The sequence below is a fragment of the Lampris incognitus genome, chromosome 15, assembly GCF_029633865.1.
Source record: "Lampris incognitus isolate fLamInc1 chromosome 15, fLamInc1.hap2, whole genome shotgun sequence".
Taxonomy (NCBI): Eukaryota; Metazoa; Chordata; class Actinopteri; order Lampriformes; family Lampridae; genus Lampris; species Lampris incognitus.
This window is the reverse complement of record NC_079225.1, coordinates 19,422,881-19,444,304: the sequence shown is the minus strand read 5'-3', so window position 1 is coordinate 19,444,304 and position 21,424 is coordinate 19,422,881. Positions and strand designations below refer to the sequence as shown.

At 45.9% G+C, this 21,424-nt stretch overlaps 1 protein-coding gene across 7 annotated transcripts in view; it reads left to right on the top strand.

Moving 5' to 3' along the window:
- utrn (utrophin) overlaps positions 1-21,424 on the top strand; it is a 233,379-nt gene that overhangs the window by 57,244 nt on the left and 154,711 nt on the right. For all 7 annotated transcript variants that reach the window (XM_056294966.1, XM_056294968.1, XM_056294967.1 and 4 more), the window contains exons 48-50: positions 74-279; positions 1,251-1,405; positions 1,517-1,706. In XM_056294966.1, the coding sequence (XP_056150941.1) occupies positions 74-279; positions 1,251-1,405; positions 1,517-1,706 (551 nt within the window). The remainder of the gene's footprint in view (positions 1-73; positions 280-1,250; positions 1,406-1,516; positions 1,707-21,424) is intronic.

Genomic DNA, 21,424 nt, shown 5'->3' with positions numbered 1-21,424 from the left:
TATTACGGAAAATCTCGCAAGTAAATCAAAACTAATCTGACAGCAAAGTAAAGGTTCTTATGTCCTTGTCCAGTGGAGAAGGTGCGCAGTCAATGGGACAGTACGCAGCATGGTGTGGAGGCACGACTTAAGCAGCTGGACAACATGATTGGACACAGTATCCAGTGGGAGGAGCAGAGGCAGGAGGTGAAAGCCCTGATTGGGCACAATGAGGGGCGTTTCCACAACCTGCTCCAGCAGTCCAGAGACCCCCTGACCAAACAGCTTATGGACAACAAGGTCAATCAGCAGTTTGACTGCTCAAGGTTCTTCCTGTGTTCCCACGTGTAGGCTTCTCTCTGAGTCTCCAGTAGCTGTTATTTCACCTTATTACCATCTGTAGGGGATTTTTATTGCCCACTAGCCTGAATGAGGTGGTGGACTTTTCCAGAGTAACCTTTCCTCATGGAAGAGGTCCTTGATACAGTTGTAAGACGGCATGAGGCAGAATTTAAATTAACAAATCATTTGTCCACAATACCTCACACTAGACCTTAATAAACCTTCATAGAGCCACATCATCCATCATGTTAATTTGTGATGATGACGTAGGACACATGATTCTGCTTCATCACCAGTGGCCTTGATGCAATGCCATTACCAAACACTAGAGAGCAACTGAGTTTAACAGAATGTAGCATGCTTTACATGCCGCTCCCTGCTCCTTGGTTGAGCAGTCTTTGATAATGGTGTAACAGTGAGTAATTATCCAATTTAGGCAGCAAAATCTATCTTTAGTTGACAGTATATGATCCTCAGGGGCTTGTAAGTATGACTTGTAAACTTGCAGTGAATTTGAAACTGGCCTTGTGAGTTGCCAGGCTGTCCATAAAAATGAAAATGTGCTTTCATCTGACATGCAAGGTTAGATAAAGGTTAAATGAAAATAATGGCAATAAGGCTTAGAGCTAGCAGTCACACAGCAAATGAGTTTGTTCTGTTGGGAGCTGAGGTTTTAATTTAATGTTTGTCAAGTGTAGAGGGGCTCATCAATATCCTTGCAGGCCTGTTTGTCTTCTTAAACAGATACCGAGCAACAACAGTATATAGATCAGATGCAAACAAATATGACAATAAAATATGGCAACAGTGAACAGCAGGGTCCTCTGTCACGGCACATCTGCTTGGATCTTTTCCTCCACATCGATGGTGTCACTGCAATCACCATTCTAACAGGCATCAATGTTGTCATTTGGGTTTTTTTCTGTCAGGCATTCCTCCAAGACCTGGACCGAGGCCAAGCCATTGTGGCTGCCTTCAATGAACTGTCCAGTCAGCTTCTGCGGGAGTACTGCACTGACGATACCAGGAGGATCAAGGAGGTCACAGACATACACAACGCAGCCTGGAACAGCATCAACAACAGGTGCCCTATGGAATCATGAGCTAGCTTGTTTTACGACTGACAATTCTATCCATAGATGACGTGACTTCTCGTGTATAGACGTGTGATTGGCCTACCAATGCTGGTTGACAGGGCAAGTGACCGGCAGGCCCAGTTGGACTGTGAGCTGAAGAGCCTACAGACCTCTCTGAGAGAACTTGAGGCCTTCCTGAAATGGCTTCAGGAGGCAGAGACGACTGTCAACGTTTTGGCTGATGCCTCCCAGAGGGAGGAGCTATCGCAGGACTCCACCCACATCAAGGAGCTAAGAGGACAACTAGAGGTAGGCCAGTAAAGTGTGTGTGTGTGTGTGTCTGTCTGTGGGGGAGGAAGACAGGTGCTATCCTATTATCTCCTTGTCATCCTCCATTAAAGCATCCTTCAGCAAGAGGATGGGAGTCTAGGGTGTGTGTGCCCCCATGTGTAAGCTGATGGTTAAAGATGTGTGAATGAGAGGGCATGTAGAGGGTATGTAAGTGCGCTTCCTTGTATTCATGGGTAGCAGCTCATTGATCTTTTGTGTGCTGTGATTCTTCTGAATTCTGAGTGCGTTTGAGTGTGTGCGGGTGCATCCCTTGACTAGCTTGTCATTTACCCGGGCCGTCCCCCGGGAATCTGTTGACACACATTATCTTCCCTTTGAGGTAACGTTTTCATCAGAAAATCACTTTACCTCACTTTCGGCCCATAGATAAAATGGTTATTAATCCTTTGTTGCAGCCGTCTGAATTTGAAAGGTCTTTTTAAAATTCTAATCTAAACCATCTTGTCCTCATCTTGTTTGGATTATATACCATGCTACTGCAAGTCACACATCGCCTTTCTCTTTTGAACATCGATTCGGCGTGTTTGAGTGAGTATACATGCTGGCTGTTGTTGCACAGATAAGGGCCTTGCCCCTGAAAAGGGGAGACAACAGCGTACGTTTATCTCCACCCTCCTCATAGAAAGCATCACTGCCATAATGGCATTTTCAGCCTCTTTGTCTCAGCTGTCGTTGTATCAGTAGTTGCCAACCTCTCTTTCTGCTTGAAGCCGGCCAAGGTTTCGGAGTGAAATTAACTGCATTGAGTATGAATGGCAACTGAGTTTTCTGAGGATTCTTTCATTGCAGAATGGAAGTAAGGCTAAGAAAAAATTTAGCAGTTCTCTGCAGGGCGCTGACTGATGCTTACTGTTACCAAACTTTTGATTCATATTTCTAAAACACCCTTATTGCCTTATTTTTATTGAAGGGCATATAATAGAACCACCACGACACTGTCAGGTGATGTGGATAAAAAAAAATAGATGTCAGGAAATCTTTCTTGTATTTTCAGTCTCTTTCATACAGTTGGAGAAGACTAATAAATGGCACTCGGGAGGTGCATTAAGAGGGAATGAAAGAGAGATAGAAATAGGAAGTGAAACCGAGAGCATAATTGACAGTTTAGCCTTTCTATCCAACCCCACTTTAAAGAGCAACTCCACCCTATACAACGTTTGTACGTTTTCTGCAATTAAAGGTGAAAACCCATTTACAAGTGGTGGGCTGATCTTAGGACCAAGTGATGTAAGCATAGAAGTGTAAACACAGTTGCAGCAAATAGCATTAATGATGGGTCCATTTGCTTTAGGTGCAGCAATGAGCAAGCACTGACCAAACTACTGACTGTTGTCAGTGCTTCCTCATTGCCCCAGTCCTGGAGATTTGCCTTTTTTCATCTTTTTAACTGTCTCGTCTATTTCGGCTATTGACGTAGCCTTATCCAAGCATCATGTATTAACACTATTAACAGTTGGCATTTTAACTTTCTCAAAAAAATGCTTTTAGTTTGTTCACCTACTTTAGATGTATACAGATCTTTGTGAAATTTCTTAAACTGATCAATGGGGGGGGGGACAACTCAACTACTGCAGAGCATAACAGAAACATACAGAAAAACACACAAACGCCATCTGCTGGATAACATATAACTCACTCCTTTATACACACACACACACACACACCACATACACACACACACACACACACACACATATATATATATATATATATATATATATATATATATATAGTGCATAGACTGGGCCATGTGATGGACTGGGAGCTTGTCCAGGATGTCTTCCCACCTGCCGCCCAATGACTGCTGGGATAGGCTCCAGCATCCCCGCGACCTTGAGTAAGGATAAGCGGTTTGGATAATGAATGAATGAATGAATGAATGAATGAATGAATGAATGAATGAACGATCAGTGATAGCTCTCTGATCAGTAGTTGTCACTCATTTTCTGATATAATTCCAGCTGTGTCAGATTGTCTCAGTTGATGAGAAGCAAGTTTGCTGGCTTGTTCTCCATGATCGTAGTGCTTCTGATGAGACTGCATATGAAGGTCTTCTGCCATCCCTGTTGTCAGTAAATCCCAAACGCTCCCGCGTGTTTGTGCATGAATTTGATTTAGAACTGAAGCAATCAATGGTTACACAGTTTTTTGCACTGTCAAATTAGTTGAGTGATCATACAGGCACAACTGAGATACCCCTGTGCCCCAAAACAACCAGATATAAAAACAGTTTCTGTCCGCAGGCTGTCATTCAAATGAACGCTTAACGCTGTCAAATAAATCCAACCATTTTGTATATACTGTACTCTACATTGTACATATATTGGTACACTTTGTCATGTTCATCTACCTCAGGCATGTATGTAAGTAACCTGCTAACATCTATTTCAGCATCTCTGATATAGTCTCTGCACCATTGTACTTTATCACCTCTTATTTCACCTGTGTAAGTCAATCCTTCTGTACATATCGGAAGATTGTTGTGGTGTAGTGTTGTTATTTTATGTTAAGTATACTGAGAGAGCCACTGGAGTCAAATTCCATGTGTGTGCAAACCTACATGGCCAATAAACATGATTCTGATTCTAATGAGGTGATTTTGAGGAATGTGGTGCTCCAATTCTTAACCTAGAATTTCAATTAATGAGTTGTTCTTTCTTCCAAATTCATACACTCACTGGGATTTTGTATCCCAAAACACTACACTTTGAATTGTCGATCTAATCAGACTTCATCCAGCGGCCAGGGAGTCTTTGAGCAGATTATAATTGCCAGTGTGAGTCAGTGTGTTGCCATTTGCTGTAAGTGTTGTACATTTACATTAACCAAAAAATTGTCCAGCAAATCATCAGTGTCACAACTTGCTAGTTATTGATTGTATTCCAGTGTTGGTTTTTATTTGTTGTTGTGTGTGTGTGTGTGTGTGTGTGTGTGTGTGTGTGTGTGTGTGTATTGAAACTGTTGGACATTGTTTTGTGCATGGGGCCTAGTTTTTGCTGACATAATGCTACTTGCAGCCTGGTTTCTAATAAATCATTGACACCGTCATTCACACCCACACACACACACACACACACAATGGCAACAAAAGGTGTGATGTATGTGTAGTATCCGTCGCTGTAGTGCCACTTTTGTCAAACTTGCCGTGTTTATTTATGCGATGGCATGACCATTTATGACTGCTTTGTTGTTTGTGTTTGTGTGCGTTTCCTGCTCTTCCTGTGACAGCCTCTTACTCTAGCTGCAAAGAGAATGGAAGAGGATGCATGCCTCTTAAATCTCTTACTGGAGACTCATTACTGGAGTATCGTTAACATGGAGCGAGCCGTACACTCAGTGTGCCATGTAATTCCCCGTGACACAGAGTCAATACTGTGTGGAATGACTGAAACGGACGGTGTATAGTCAGTTAAACCTTATATAAACACAAGTCTTCAACAAGCTTATCATGATCCCCTTTCCCTGGCTCTGCATTGAGGGTGTTTGTGTGTGTGTGTGTGTGTGTGTGCTTGTAAGCAAATGATTGTGGAGGTTGGCTGTATGTTTAAGCTGGGAAATTGCAAATAATGATGAGTTAAAGAGATGCTTGGTCTTATTGGTTTATATAGACAAGTGAGATTCAAGGAGAATTAAAACTACACAAATTGTTACACAGAGACCATTGTACAGTAATGAATCTTATATGTGTGCGTGCATGAGAGAGAGAGAGAGAGAGAGAGAGAGAGAGAGAGAGAGAGAGAGAGAGAGAGAGAGAGAGAGAGAGAGAGAGAGAGAGAACAAACTGTCCGTTTTTATATTTGAGTCATGGTGCTTTATGAGTCATTGTATGGGGGATCTGTGTTTTCGGTACCTCTGCTATGAGACGAGAGATATATCAGTTTACACACAAACGCACACAGAAATAGCTTGGCGTACACAAACACACACAAATATACAAACAACTACATATACATATGCACATTTACACACACACATGCGCACTTCATTTCGGGGCTCATAGCTTTTTTTTCATTGCACTGCACTCGGGGCTTGTACTTATGTGTGTATGTGACAAATAAAACTCTTGAATCTTGAAACTCTTGAACACACACACACGGCACCCTACATACACCACACACTATTTATTATTAGTACTGCTTTATTTTGTTCTGTTTTGTTGTTGTTTATTACTATCGTTGCTGCAGTGTTGAGGAGCCGAAACACAAGAATTTTACTCTCTTGTACTTGTATAATCAGACGTAACAAATAAACAATCTTGAATCCTGGGTATTGTTATCCGTGTCAGTCAGGTGCATAATTTTTCCTCTCCACATCACAAAAACGCTCAGCCTTGCAGCGTGTGTGTATGTGTGTGTGTGTGTGTGGGGGGGGGGTGTAAGGGTCAGCAGCACTTGGGTTAAATGTCGAGCAGGAGAAGCCTACAGAGAGTTATCAGCACTGTGTTCAACACTTTTGCGGGGAGCCGCAAGTCTCATGCTGTTGGCAACTTTTCCCACAACGTGGATGTCGCTCTTCATCCGTTTGTACCTGTCTGTCTGTCTGTCTGTCTGTCTGTCTGTCTGTCTGTCTGTCTGTCTGTCTGTCTGTCGTCCCGCTCCTCGTGCAGCAATTTGCAAAGTGTCCCCCCGCCCCTCCGCTCCGTCTCGAGCTATCGGTTGTAAAAAAAAGTGGATCGCGCGCTGTGAGCGCAGCACATCCGGCTGTACTCGTCCAGCGCTCCGCCGCTTTCCGGCACTTCTGCGTCCTCTTCTCCCGTTGTTCGCCGTCCGGCTCCGCACGGAGCGTGGGGCATACGTAGTGCGGCTCGTTTCTTCTTCTCCGTCCGCCGTAACCCCGTGTCGGCTCGGGGTCTGACTCGAACCTCCGACTCGGCGGTCGGACTGAAGTGAGCGGCCGCCCGCGTCATCATGAGCCTGCGCGTCTTTGGAGCTGCGCGCGAGAGAGCGCACCGAACGTGTCCCGCGCGCGGTTAACGTGTGCGCGTGCGTGCGTGCGTGTGTTTGCTTGCATGACGAAGCGCGAAGGGGGCTGGTGGGGGGTTGCATACCGCTCGCTTTCTCAGCACGCTTGTTTGTTTTCACCGGCCACGCGTGTGCTTGTGTGAGTGAGCGAGTGCGTGCGTGCGTGTGTGTGTGAGCGAGAGAGAGAGAGAGAGAGAGAGTGTGTGTGAGTGAGTGAGGGAGAGTGTGTGTGTATGTGTGTGTGTATGTGTGTGTGTGTGTGTGTATATATAAGTGAGTGTGTGCGCGCATCACGTCAGCTCGGCGCGGAGGTAGCTGGCTGGCTCCGGAGAGGGAGAGGCTATGAGCGGGGCAGGGCAGTGCTAGCATGCGGAGCAAGAGCAGGCTGCTGCAGACCTGTGGCAGTCTTAAGATGATGGCCATGGTCCGGACCTCCCTCCAGAAAGTGGTGGTCTTCCTACACAGGCTACAGAGGATGGCCATCTCCTCCCCGCGCTACCAGAAACTCTGCAAGGTACGTGGACCACGAGGAACCGGGCAAAGAGCCTGAGAGGAGAGGGCATCCCCTTTTCCTTTTTGCTGATCTTTGTTTTGGTTTTGTCAGTTTAGTCAGCCCAATGTGTGAATGTTTCCTATATAGAGTCACTTTTATTTTGAGTTGAAACAGTTCATTTACTTTGCCTTTTTAATTCTTTCCCTTAATTAAATTTAGTTGATGAAAACTTTTTTTTGGTTCGATCTGGTCTGTTTTGCTGTCCATTTTTAAGGAGTCAGAATTTTTTTCGCCTGTATTGCAGGCTTTTTCATGTCAGCGCCAGTGGCTTACCACAAGCTTACCACCTACTCTTTCTTTCCCCTTCTCAACATGTTTTTTGTGTGTGTGTGTATTTTCATAGTGTTAATTTGTTAAGTTGGACCAGTAGTTTTATTATGGTTCCATTCCTTCCCTCCGTGCTGCTGTTCACTGACTATTTTTGAGACTGTCCATATTTTTATTTATTTATTTTTCACTTTATTCATGAGTCATTTGGCGCTTGAAGGGTTGTGTCCCTGCCGATGTTGTCGAACTGTCAATTCACATTTCTGTACACACCCCACTGCGACTTATGGGACTTTTTCTGCATTGCGAATAATGTACCCTACTGCGCACCGCTGTTGTTATTGTTTCCGTATTTTCAGTGTGCTTCTTTATGCCGATAGCTTGTGAAGTGGCTTTTGGCACTCCGGTGTTGAAAGCATAAACAAACTGACAAGTTAAAGTAAGGCTGCATTTGAGTGAGCCGGTGTGTGCATGGTTGTGTTGTGAATTTTTGCAGAATAAATCATTTCGGCTCCAGTTGAAATGAGCTCCCATCCCCAAGTTTCAGCTGAATTCCAGTCGCGTGAAATCGATTGCTTTTTAGTCGCCAGTGATAACAGGACTTATCTGATGAGTTTCAGGCGTTGGCTTTAAGCTACAGGTCTGTGTTGCTCTGTGACCCGTTGCAGCCCACTGTCAGCTTCATTGATTGTGCTTTAGGAAAGACCACTGGTGGTTCTCCTGATGTCTCACTTTCATATAATGTCGTTTGCTAGTGTCTGTCTCTCACGCTACACAACACACACTTGTGTGCGAAGGTTTAAACACAAAGTGTAACCATTTAACACCGTCACTCCTCTAATCATTTCTCTCAGCCATCTTTGTGTGTGTGTGTGTGTGTGTGTGTGTGTGTGTGTGTGTGTGTGTGTGTGTGTGACCAATTTTCTCATTACTTTTCGAACGTGGAAGCTCGACTCAGTCATCGCCATAGGTGCATCACATCACCTGGCTGTTCCGTCTTAGAATGAAATCCTCAGCGATTAATTTTCCTTGCAGGGTGGTTGCTCTAGCTTTCAGTGATAATATCTATCTATAGGTAGAGTATGCAAGGCCAGGAGTCCTTGAAAAACAGACAGCAGGACAGAACGGATTCATTCAAAGGAGTTCATGTTTTTTTTTACCTCTGCGTTCTCAGTTGATGCTGAGCTAGCTCTTACTCATTGAACCAACTGAATCTGGATTGTATAGCAGCCCCGAGGACGTGTTATTGGCTTGATGATCTTGCCATTCGTCCTCCTTTGCAGCTGTCTAGCATCTCTGTGCTACCCCGCCTCGTTCCGGTTTGACTCAAAACTTCCCAGTACCTAAACGTTCTCTCCACGCTTCTCCCCGAGGTGGAATTGGCTATTTGGCACTCGTTCTGCCCCCTGTGACGGTAGACGTTCCTGGATTGTGCCCCGCCCAGTGGGAGGCAGAAGTCGTTCCACACTTGATTACCCTTCCCCAGGGTCGTTCCGGCCTTGTTTGGCCTCCCCCATAGAGAATATGTAATACTCGACCCGTCCTGCCTTCCTTGGGTGTACTCACTGGCCGTCAGACGGAGACAGTGGCTCCTGATGATGGATGTGTTCAGGGCTCGCCCTCTCAGGTCCGGCCAGACCTCTCAGATCAACCTGCTTCCCTTTGCATCAGGGTGGTGTGGTCTCTGACACCGCCGGGTGCTATCACGAGATTGCAGACAGACGCGTGTATGTTTGGAGAAGATTTACCTCAGAATTTTGTGCTTTCTGTACTTACTGTTAGCGGGGACATGACATCGGACCGCCGATCGAAATGACGCCATATGATTTATCATCATGAGGCTAGCTAGTAAAAACAGATAAAGAAGAGAGATGGCATTTTGTTTGTTTGTTTATATTTTGGGGGTATGTGGGGGCGAGAACTTGTAAAATACGTGGACAACTAGACATAACTATTTCTGTGGCTTTGGAAGAAAGGAGCATATTTTACATTTCATCCTCATGCATGAAGAGGTGCAATATTTCCATGTGTTGTTGCAGACCAGCTTGACAAGTCCTGTCATCAGCCTTCGTGCATCGGACGGAGCAGGCAGAGCTTCTCTACTGCCAGAGCCAGACCTTCATTTATTCCAGTAGTGCCAGGCGGAGCTGACCACGCCACCATGACGTGTGTGAAAATATTACCTTCTTACAACCGTCAATTTTGTCTTCTCTTTCTTTAATGCAGTTTTACTGGGGAACATGTTTTTGTGGTAATTGCATGGCAGTTGCGTTTATTCATGTGTGCGTGGGTGTCTGTCTTTTGCACCCGCCACCATTATGTCGATCAATAATATCTAGTTGTGCAATCTGTGCAAACCAAAAAAAACAAGTAATCAGAATCGTTTTCAGAGTCGTATCTGTCATTTGCTGGATAAATGGTCGGCCGCTTTTCTACCTCCGAGGAGTAATGGTGAGGTGGGACACCGTGAGAAGGATTTGACGTCTATGTGTGGCGTGTTTCTTTCAGCTTGGCGTTTCTGCGGTGCATTTACCTCTGAATTTATGAACTTGCCCCCCTGTAAGCTGCTCTGCATAACAGTGTTGACCAATAGCCTTCAAGGTAACAAAAAAAAAAGTGACGCTCATAAAGAGTCTATGCTGTGTCCAAAGCTTCTCCGTGTCTCCTCGATTTCTTCCTAGCTTTTTGTCTTGTGGTTTTGCTCATTGTTTGGGCAGCCTGCTGGTGACTCATCTGGTTTCTCTGAGAAGAGTCTTCGTGATAACATGCTTACTTGTACTGGGGGACGCGCCGGTCCTGGCGGCGGTTTGCGTCTCTTCCCTGTTCATCTGCTCTGTCTCTCCTATGTAATCGCAGGCTGGAAATTGGCTGAAGGGCACCATGCTCTCCTGAGGAGTGTCCTCCTAGTCTCATTACTCTGGCACTGGCTCTCAACTGTGTGTGTGTGTGTGTGTGTGTGTGTGTGTGTGTGTGTGTGTGTGTATGCCCTCTTTAGGAATAACTCTAAAGCAAATGTTAGTACGTTAAACATTGCCTTCCAGTGTTAAGTGTTTTGTCTTGGGGGCAACCCCCCCACCCCCCCGGTTTGTGCCGGGGCAGTTCACCGCTACCCCGGGACAAGCGAGCAAGACCGAGAGGCAACGAGCTCAGTAATTTGACCTCCCTGTCCTTGGGCTCCACCAGGGTCTGTCATGCGCGTTTGAGACACGTTCACTGGACTCACGTACACGCCTGCACACACTTCTGTGTCAAAATAGCGCACTTGCACACTCAGTATTGCTCCATCTCTCTTGCCCACGCACAAACACACACACACACACACACACACACACACACACACACACACACACACACACACACACACACACATCACAACTGATGATATATGATAACAAATTCACAAGTTTAATTCATTTAAATTCATTGAGAGGAGGAATCTTGAGAAATGTGAGGACAATATCAGAAAAGGAAGTAATGCGGGAGGTTTCTCTCCCGAACTGTCATCATGTGTAAATTGCCGCTAACGGACTTGCTATTTGCAAACGACTACACTGCAATTGGACTGAAAGTGGAGCAGTGATAATGGGACTCAAATCATTGATATCGCCCCGAGTTGAGCTGCTCTCCTGTTCCTGACTGCCATGACTGTAACAGCAAGGCTCTCCGTTCAGACCAATGGAGATGAGGAGGCGTGATGGATCCTGTCCTGACATGAGAGGAAGAGTACACGGGAAACATTATTGCTGCTTAAATAAAATGGATGCATAGGCAAAGTATTATAGTGCATGTGTGTGTATCTAGTATACGTCCCCATCCGTCTGCTCCTTTCCTCTCTGCCCTTCCTCCATCACTTCATATGCTCTCTCTCTCTCTCTCTCTCTCTCTCTCTCTCTCTCTCTCTCTCTCTCTCTCTATGTCTTGCTCACCCACATCCTGTAAACCCATTTATTGAGCCATTAACGTGTGGTTGTGGGATGTATATGTGCGAGTTTGTGCGCTACTGCAATGGACTTTGTGTATGCACCGTTCCATTAGTGGCTCTCAAGCCCAGCCATCCCGGCTAGCTACATCTGCTAATGCCTGTGTGATGTGTCATTAGACGTACTATATCATGGTGAGGAGCACTGTGATCCATAACCTCATGCACTGGGGTGGCCACGATAAACAGCAGAGAGAGAGAGGGGCAAAGTAGGGGGAGTGGTGAAAGAGAGCTATTCACAATGATGTGCAGCTACACTTAAAAGGCTGAAAAGCTAATCACACTTTTTTTGCATTACAATTGTGGTACTCATACTCCATACTGTTGATATTGTGTTTACAGTCCCCCCCCCCCTTTTCTCCCCAATTGTATCCAGCCAAACACCCTACTCTTCCGAGCTGTCCCGAGCTTTGCTCCACCACTCTCCTGATCCGGGGAGGGCTGCAGACTACCACATGCCTCCTCCGATACATGTGGAGTCACCGGCCGCTTAATTTCACCTGACAGTGAGGCGTTTCACCAGGGGGATGTAGCGCGTGGGAGGATCACGCTATTCCCCCCAGTTCCCCCTCCCCCCTGAACAGGCGACCCCAACCGAACAGAGGAGGCGCTAGTTAGTAGCGACCAGGACGCATACCCACATCCGGCTTTCCACCAGCAGACACGACCAATTGTGTCTGTAGGGACGCCCGTAGAGTTTTTAATGATATCAAAAATTTTGACAAATTGAGCAACTAGGGGTATTTTAGTGTTCTTGGCACATCATCGTCAACATTTCAATTCAGCTACAGGATAATCTAAATGAGATGAGGTTCCAGTGTTGATGGATAAGACTAAAGCCTCACTGAGCAGGTGATATTACAGCCGGTGGGGAGAGTGGTCCTGGTCCAAATGCAAACTGTGGTAGAAGATCATGTGAACACACAAGTTCACTGTTTATTTTGCATTGTCATGCGGGGCACTGTTTTGTTTTCAGTATGGGAAGTCATCGGTCATATTAGGAGTGTGTTTTTTAGTCCTATTTGGCCTCCTGGCAAGGTTGCCTATTTTCAGACCGGACCCGAGCAGACCAGTACTACTGATTCACCTGACATCCTGATGTATGACTGGGTCTGCCTGCCTGGGACGGGTCATTCAGGGTCAAGATGGCCAGAGACTCCCATGTTCTGATCGGTCAGTGTTCTGATTGTTCAGTGTTCTGATTGGTCAGTGGGCTCAGAACTGTGCTCGCCACTCTTCCTGGGTTCAGTTCGAGCTCAATGCTCTCATTTCCTGTCTGGGCTCTGTCTCGAGAGGGAAAATACTATGGGGGTAATTTTTCATATAAAAAAAAAAAACAAACTAAACCCTGAGAGAAAGAAAGCGAAGAGAGAGACAGACAGAATCTTCATAAAACTAACAAACTAAAGGTAATATACTTTCACTGAACAAAGATTATGAAAATAAAACGCACATTTCTCACTAGAAATGTGATCAAAACGGAATTTGATGCCGAAACCATATTGCATTTTCTACTGAGAATAAAAGGGAATGTCAGCCATTTTTTTTTCTTTTTGCAGACAGAAACTTGCATGATGTGGACGCAGGCTCCACCAACGTTGGCTATAGGTTGAAATGTCGATATGAAACGTATTTTTGGTTCAGAAACGTAAAATGCCAACATTTTATTCTGGTATCTGGGTCCCCCCCACCCCTTCTAAAGTCGAAGAAAATCTCCCCCAATTGAAATGCACCGGTTTAAATGTCGTTTGAGTCCGGCACAAAAAAAAAAGTCTTGAGAAATGCTCCTGTTTAAGATGCACGGGTTTACATTTCGTTCCGTGTAGCACGGAACAAGTTGAACAGTGGTGCTGCCCGGAGACACGATTCAATAGATTAAATCTTGTGACTCTGTGAGCACGTAAAAGCATGATGCCGGGTTGCCCTGCCGCCACATTGTGCCAGGCCGAGTTTCAGGAAATGAGGAAAGTGTGTGTGTGTGTGTGTGTGTGTTGGGGGGGCGGTCATTTTTCTTTTTGTGCTCTTTCTATTCTCGGTCTGACGATAGCCCCTTGGGACTAGTCCCAAGCTGTGCTCTCTGCCAATATTTAACACACACACACACACACACACACGATATGGACCGTGACTCAGCATATGAGGGTCTGTAGGGGGCTTGTGTGCACGCGCGCGCACGTGTGTGTGTGTGTGTGTGTGTGTACATGTTTTGAAACTTAAACTAAACCTCAGTGATGGTGATAAATGCGACGATGTTAGATTGGAAGATAATATAAGGATGTAAGGCCTTCGGTGTACTGGCGTGCACACACACACACACACAAAGTGTGCTCAGACCAAACCTTCGATAACAGGTTAGACTATTGGGCACAAGTGGATGCACATTTATATTGCTTCACCAATTTTCCCAAATGACTCCTACTCCTTCCCTGTCGTGTCCCTACACTTCTTCTTCTTTACTTTACATTTCTTTACTTTTTTTTTTTTTTGCTGCACCGTTTTCTCCCTCTCACCGCGATGTCCAACAAAGAGTCTGTACCCACTGTCTTTCCCTTTGTAATCTCCTGCTACCCACGGCCCCTCAGTCTCTCCTGTCAAGGGAAAACATAAAAGGGGAAAAACAAGAGGCTTGTTTGCGGCGGTGGTGGGTGGGGTTCACCTGCACAGTGTCCGCTGTGCCAACTCTTTTGAGTTTTGCTGGTCTTTATCCTTGCAAATCTGTACCTGTTTTTTTGTTTCTTCTATTTTGACTTTTTTCAATTGTTGGACCTCCTTCACAGGCGGCACGGTGGCGCAGTGGTTAGCGTGGTCATCTCACAGCAAGAAGGTCCTGTGCTCCGTTTTCCTCCCACAGTCCGGAGACATGTAGGTCAGGTGAATTGGCCATACTAAATTATCCCTAGGTGTGAATGTGAGTATGAGTGTGTGTGTGTGTGTGTGTGTGTGTGTGTGTGTGTGTGTGTGTGTGTGTGGGCTCTCTGATGGACTGGCTGCCTGTCCAGGGTGTCTCCCCACCTGCCGCCCAATGACTGCTGGGATAGGCTCCAGCATCCTGTGACCCTAATAAGGATAAGCGGTTTGGATAATGGAGGGATGGACGGACTGCCTTCATGTTCATTATCTACATGTCCGCAGTCTTCTTCGATTGGCTTAGCAGAGAGACGGCGGGTGTACTCTCCAACCACACTTGTCTCCAGTGGATAAATATACAATGACCCAGCTCATTCCTCTGGTGGACAACTCATCACTCCATAAGTAAAAGTGCATGAGCTGGCAGAACTTTTTTTCCCCCTCTACCTCCTTCTCTCCTCCAGCTGACAAACTTGCCTTTTATAGATCTCGCCCTTCACTCCTTTCATCATTCCTCTCACTACCAATTTGCCTAATTCTCCCCCTCAGTAAGAGAGCATATGCTCTGGCTCATATCCCTCCATTCCTGTTTATACATCATCTGCTCTTTGCGTGCCACTCTTGAATCATTCATAGGCTCTCCCACTTTCTCTCATCCTGCTATAAGCCCCCTTCTGTCCGTCCTTCCCTCTATGCCCCGGGCATGTGCCTTACATGTAATTTGGGGCCTGTGTTCTTCTGATGGTGTGCTCGTGATGTACATCATCACCCTGTGGTACTGAAACATTGATCACATACTTCAAGTGAAGCGGCGGCGTCATCTCGTCACAAAGGGTAAAGTCCTCAGAGGGGCGCTTTTCATCAGAGAACACATGAAACTATACCAACGTACGTATGCTGTTTGTCCTTATGAGCATGTGTGTGCATGTGTGTGTCTGTGCGTGTGCATGTGTGTCGCTATGGGCTCCATATGACAGATGCGGGGTGCTCCGTGTGATGGGCAGATTCCTGACTCAGGGGGTTGTCGGTGGCTTAAATGAGGGGAAGAACGGGAGCTAAAATGAAAGGCAGCAGATAAAGAAGATGGTTGATGGGGGTGGTTGGGAAGGGGGGGGGCAGGCATGACAGAGGAGGAGAGGAGGAATGACTGTGAAGGGAAGGAGGAGGAGAGGAAATATGAGCGATGGGTGGGGATGGGGAATGGAGAGAGCGAGAGCGAGAGGTGTTTTGTGAAGAAGGAGAGAGGAGGAGAACGTAGCGAGCGAGCCTCCGGGGAGTTGAACACACGGAGGTGCGACGGAAACAAAAAGCAGCCGAAAACCGTTTTCCCGTCTCATGTCAGAGGGAGATTAAAGATAAACCGCGGCTATAAATAGTCTGTAATCTGTAGTAGGGCACACAGGCGGTCTCTGCAGCCCGGAGTCGGATGCCACAGCGGGCCTGCAGAAAGCCCGATCCCTTACAATCACACAAACAAGGGACGCAACCTCCTCCTCCTCCTCCTACCTCGGAGAATAAGGTGACAGATAAAATCTAGATGTTGAAATGTTTTTCAGGGTTTGTTGGTGTTGCATCTCCGCTTTGCCCGTCCCCTTGCTGTTGACCCTGCAATGTCACACACGAGCGCCGAAAATACCCTTTTCATATGGATCGAGTAAAATAAATAAAGAAATGAAACGAAACGAGGGCGCTGTCGCCTGCCCTCTGATATACGAGAGCAATTCAAAATAACAAAGTCAAGAGGGATCAGTGGAAGTTTGCGATGAGGCGAGGGGATGGAAGTGGCAAGAAAGGTTTGTGAGTAGCAGCCCAAAATAAGCTTTAACTCCCTGCAGGGGTCTTACTGTACTTTCACCGTTGGCACGGAAACGCCAGAGAGAGAGAGGGAGAGAGAGAGAGAATCAACAGTAGAAGGCCAGGTAGAGGAAATCATTTTATACACGTGTGTGTGTGGGTGTGTGTGTGTGTGTGTGTTAATTGACTGAGAACATTACATAGTTAATATACAGAGATATGTATAAAAGGAGCATTATTACCCCTCCCCCCCTCCTTCACCCAGAGGAGCAAACTGGAGTTTGTTTGAGAGGAGAGGAGAAATAATAGAGGTGTAGAAGCCCAGCGGTGGAAGACAAACATTGAATGGCAGAAGGAAAACAAAGAGGCAGATGTGATGCAGATGTGATGGGTAGTGCAGACGGAGCGAGTGAAAGAAGGCACGCGGGCCGTTGTGAGTGATGGAGATGGAGGCAGAGGAAGTGAAAGGATGGACAGATGAGAGACTGACAAGTAGAGAGAGAGAGAGAGAGAGAGAGAGAGAGAGGGTGTGTTAGAGGGAGTAGGGCAGGGAAAGACAACGGGAAGCAAAGATCAATCAAAAGAGTGCCTTTGATTTTTTTCCAGCTGTGAGGTTGTCAGGGCTCACTTGGGGGTCAGTAGGGATACTCTTCTGCTATATATATATATATATATATATATATGCACACACACACACACATACACACACACAGAGGCTCAGTGGAATCGATCCAGCCATTCTTTCTCAGTAAAAAGGATATTCCCAGATGAAGTAATACAGTAATGACTTCATTTTCTTAATATATTCTTCTTCTTTTTTTTCCTTTTTTTTTTTTACAGCCTTTCCTGATTTCCACGGTGGCTAACTTGAACAATGATGAATGCTGCCTATTACACATTCCTCCAGACTACCACTGGGTAGTTTCGGCTGAACGTCTGCCCCATTTGGTTTATGTCCTCTTTCTTGTGTCTGTGTGTGGGTCGGTGTGGGTGGGCGGGTTTGTGCCTGCTAAATATCATTGGGATTAGCGCTGGGGGCTTAATTAAAAAGCAATTACCTTCGGCCACTGTGGGTGGCGTGTGGCAGAGAGCAACTGCTGGGTTAATCTGATGAATGGTAAGGGGGACCCTCTGCAGATGCGCCCCCCCCCCCAAACACACACACCAGAGCCAAACTGTGCAAGCTGTATGCAGAGTTGGAGGGAGATGAAAACAACTGTTGATGAGTGAAGAGGGGTGGAGCCTGGCTGGGTGGAGGGAGGGGCTGTGGGGCCAGGTAGAGGATTGTTAACTGACCAGATCCGTCGGGACCTGACCCACTGGACCGGTTTCGAATAAAAAAATTTAGAAATGTTCGGGGTCGGGTTCGGTCACGTCGGCCTCAAGTTTAGTGAAACTACAGTGTAAAAATAAATGAAATGATGGACCTACTGTCTGTGTTTTGGGGTACTTCCTGTGCAGTGCTGGGGTTTACGTGACAACACTGAACGCTATAGCCTATATAAAACAATGCCTTTTGATGGTCATTCACAAGGTGCCCACGCGTGTAATCTGGGTAAACAGGCATGCTGTAACCATGGTAACTACAATTGCATGACACGGTAAAACAAACTCAGTGCTTCAGTTTACATTAGGTGTGCCGGGCTCGGACATAAAAAACAGGGTTCGGTTACTATGCCCGCTGGCTCGGGTGGGGTTCGGACAAAAATATGTTGCCCGGGCTGCACTCTGTTCCCTTCCCACCACTTAAGGTCTGGGTTTATTTATTTATGAGTTTAAAGAGGCCAGTAATATGCCAGGGAACAAATTCATCGCGCGCTGATTCTTGAACGCCCTCTAACTCGGCCCCTCCACCCTCCATCATCCTCCCTCTCTCCGTCTCTCTCAAACTGTGAAATAGGTTATCACTGGTGGTGCGAAAGCTAATCTTTTCATTTTAAAACTCCAATTAGATTTGGCTAATAACAGTAATTAGATCATCGCTCCGAGACTCGCTGGGAGGTGTCCTTGAAAATATCCACAGTCAAGACAATGGAGGAAAGTGGTCTGGGTCAGAAGAATGTGGGTGTGGGTGTGTGGGTGGCTGTGTGTGTGTTTGCATGTGTGCGAGATTGTATTCCTGTAGAGAAGAAATACAATCCTACTTGAAATCAGATCCATGTTCTCAGTTTATTAAAAGTGAACATTTTGGGGTTAGGATGCGTGCTAAGGTCAGAGAAAGGCTAAAAGCATCGTTTGTTATTCTGCATGAATCCTGCCCTCTAGTGTTCAGCGATGTGAATAGCAACAACGAATCTAACCAAGCAAGGCTAACAAACTCGAACTGAAGCGTAGTGGATACTCAAGTTTACCGGCGTCTGCTGCTCAGTAGCTATGCTTTGCTGTGAATGCAGCACAGTTTGTTGAGGACTGTCGACTGCAAGCCAAGTCTTTCTGGGGTCAAACATCAACAAAAACAACTTAGTGCCCGTGTTTGGAATACAGAAATCCGGAATATCCGGAATATGGGGAAGGCTAATTTGTTTCAGTTAGCATCTGTCAGCAACCGTTGCTGATATTTACTTGTCGTGTTAAACCACTACCATCCAGTTGCTCGCCACAATATTAACGAAGTGCCTAGAAAAGCTGGCCCTGAATTATTTTCCTCCAGCTGTTGGACTACACAGCTGGACCCCCTCCAATTCACCAAAGCCAAATGGGGGAATAGAGGATGCTGTGGCATGTCCCCTCCACTCGCTGCTTCAGCACCTACAAACACCAGATAACTTCTTTGACTCTTTGTTGACCTCTTTTCGTCCTACGACACCATCCAGGGTCACCGGATGACCACAAGGATGACCAGCTATCCCAATTTATAAGCAGCTGCAAAGCATTTTGACCATTTGTCCCAGGTCCCACATATTGAGACGATGTCCTGTATATTGAAGCAATATTGGGATGGGTATATTGGGTATACTGGGAGTATATTGCGAGGAGGATGCTGAATATGGAGCTGCCAGGGAAGAGGAAAAGAGGAAGGCCAAAGAGGAGGTTTATGGATGTGGTGAGGGAGGACATGCAGGTTGCTGGTGTGACAGAGGAAGATGCAGAAGACAGGAAGAGATGGAAACGGATGATCCGCTGTGGCGACCCCTAATGGGAGCAGCCGAAAGTAGTAGTAGTAGTAGTAGTAGTAGTGTATATTGAAGCAAAATTATAAAAGAACGCACTTCCCCATTTAAAGCTTAAATGATCAATTTTGATTGTTTCTTAATGATCTCTGGCATTCTCTGCTGTGCCGGCTCCAGTCTCTCTTAATACACTTAAGTCATGTCGGGATTTGGAAGGATAAGATGTGCTTGAGCTATCCTTTTAATGCTGACTTTTTGTTGACTGTTCATTCAGTATTTTTTGCTATATTGGACGTCAGATCTAAATTATGTATCACTAAAAATCCTCTCGTTATTTGCCATTTGTCATTCCTGTTCCCATTTCTACTCTCTTATTCGCGCATATTATGTATTGTTATGCGCCGACTTGTGGGTAAGAGTAATTGCAGGCGGGATATAAATGTCTAATTAAGCTTAGTACGCATTATATCAAAGTTTTCTATCCGTTATGGCGTTGTCAGCTAGAAAGAGTGGACATTATAAATCTGTCCCACAAAATCTTGCTGGTTGTCCCGTATTTAGACTGTTTGCATCTGCTCATCCTAATGATTATGAAATTCATCATCTTGATGTTCCCCCACTCTTTATCCACTGAGTACACAACTTCCTCACTGACAGATCACAGACAATAAGAGTGGGCACGGTGACATCCCCTGCTATCATCATCATCACCTGAGCCCCACGAAGTTGTTTTCTAAGCTCATTCCTATACACCCTGTACACCAATGACTGCATCAGCCCCTCACCCACCACCATATACCTCAGACCCTTGGTCCACATTGCTATACTTGTACTCCTTAATGACAATAACTTCATTCCCGCTTCCATTTCCCCTTTCACAAAATGGTGCACGGATAACTGCCTGCAGTTGAATGTCACAAAGATGAAAGAATTGTCGGCACACCCAGCTCACACTTTACAGCCCATAACTCCATTTCAATCAACAATGAGACTGTGGAGATTGAGTGCGTCACATATCTTGGGCTCACCTTCGACAATAAACTCAGTTTCAATTGACACACCAATGACATCCGTAAAGGCTGCCAGCAAAGACTGTCATCCATAAACTTAAAAGCGCTCTCTGCTTGTACCCAACCTTCTGTTGCTGCTTTACAAAAGCATCATTCAACCCATGCTACTGTACTGCTCCGTCTGTTTCTTCATCTTGTCAGCTGCTGCCATCACAAACAAACAACCGTATCACATGCTGCCTTCGAAATTATTGGCCTTCCCATCCCTAAACTCTCAGACGTCAGCAGCGAAGCCATCACACGCAAAGCACTCACTGTATAGCACATGATTCTGGGCACCTCCTCAACCCATTCGTCATTCTACGTCCATCTGGCTGAAGGTGGCGGTCCACAGCCTGGTGAAATGCCTGCTTTGGTTGGAGTTTCATCCCTTCTGTCAACGCAGCTCTCAGTAAAATACTCCGCCAGAGGTTTTTGTCCTTATTGGTGTACCCTTGCCCACCATGCCCCACTAAACATCATGTGCGTATGTTGGTAGTTGTACCTGTGTATCAATGTGTGTATGGATGTGTATGTGAATATATTTGGATTTAAACTTGTTTTTTTTTTTAAATGAAGAATCCGAACTATCTAGCGAGGTCAACCTAATGTTCCCTCAGCCTTGTGGGTTAGCTATTGAATAGGTTAGCTATCAGTTAAGGTTAGGTTAAAGTAAGCGCTGGGTAAGGGTTAGTTTGAGGTTAAGTCAGGTTAAGGTAGGTTAGGTTATAGCTAAGTTCAATGAAATAGGGTTGATGGAGCATAGACATGCTTCCCTATCCAGCTGGCTATCTAGCTAGTTTCAGGAAAATCAAAATATTGTTTGTTGTTTTTGTTTTTTGTTTTTTTTTTGTTTTCCCCCCAATTGTACCTGGCCAATCACCCCACTCTCAGAGCCGATCCGGGGAGGGCTGCAGACTACCACATGCCTCCTCTGATACATGCTTCTTTTCACCTGACAGTGAGGAGTTTCACCAGGGGGACGTAACGTGTGGGAGGATCACGCTATTCCCCCCAGTCCCCCCCCGAACAGGCGCCCCAAGACCGACCAGAGGAGGCTAGCTTCCCACCCACAGACACGGCCAATTGTATCTGTAGGGATGCCCGACCAAGCCG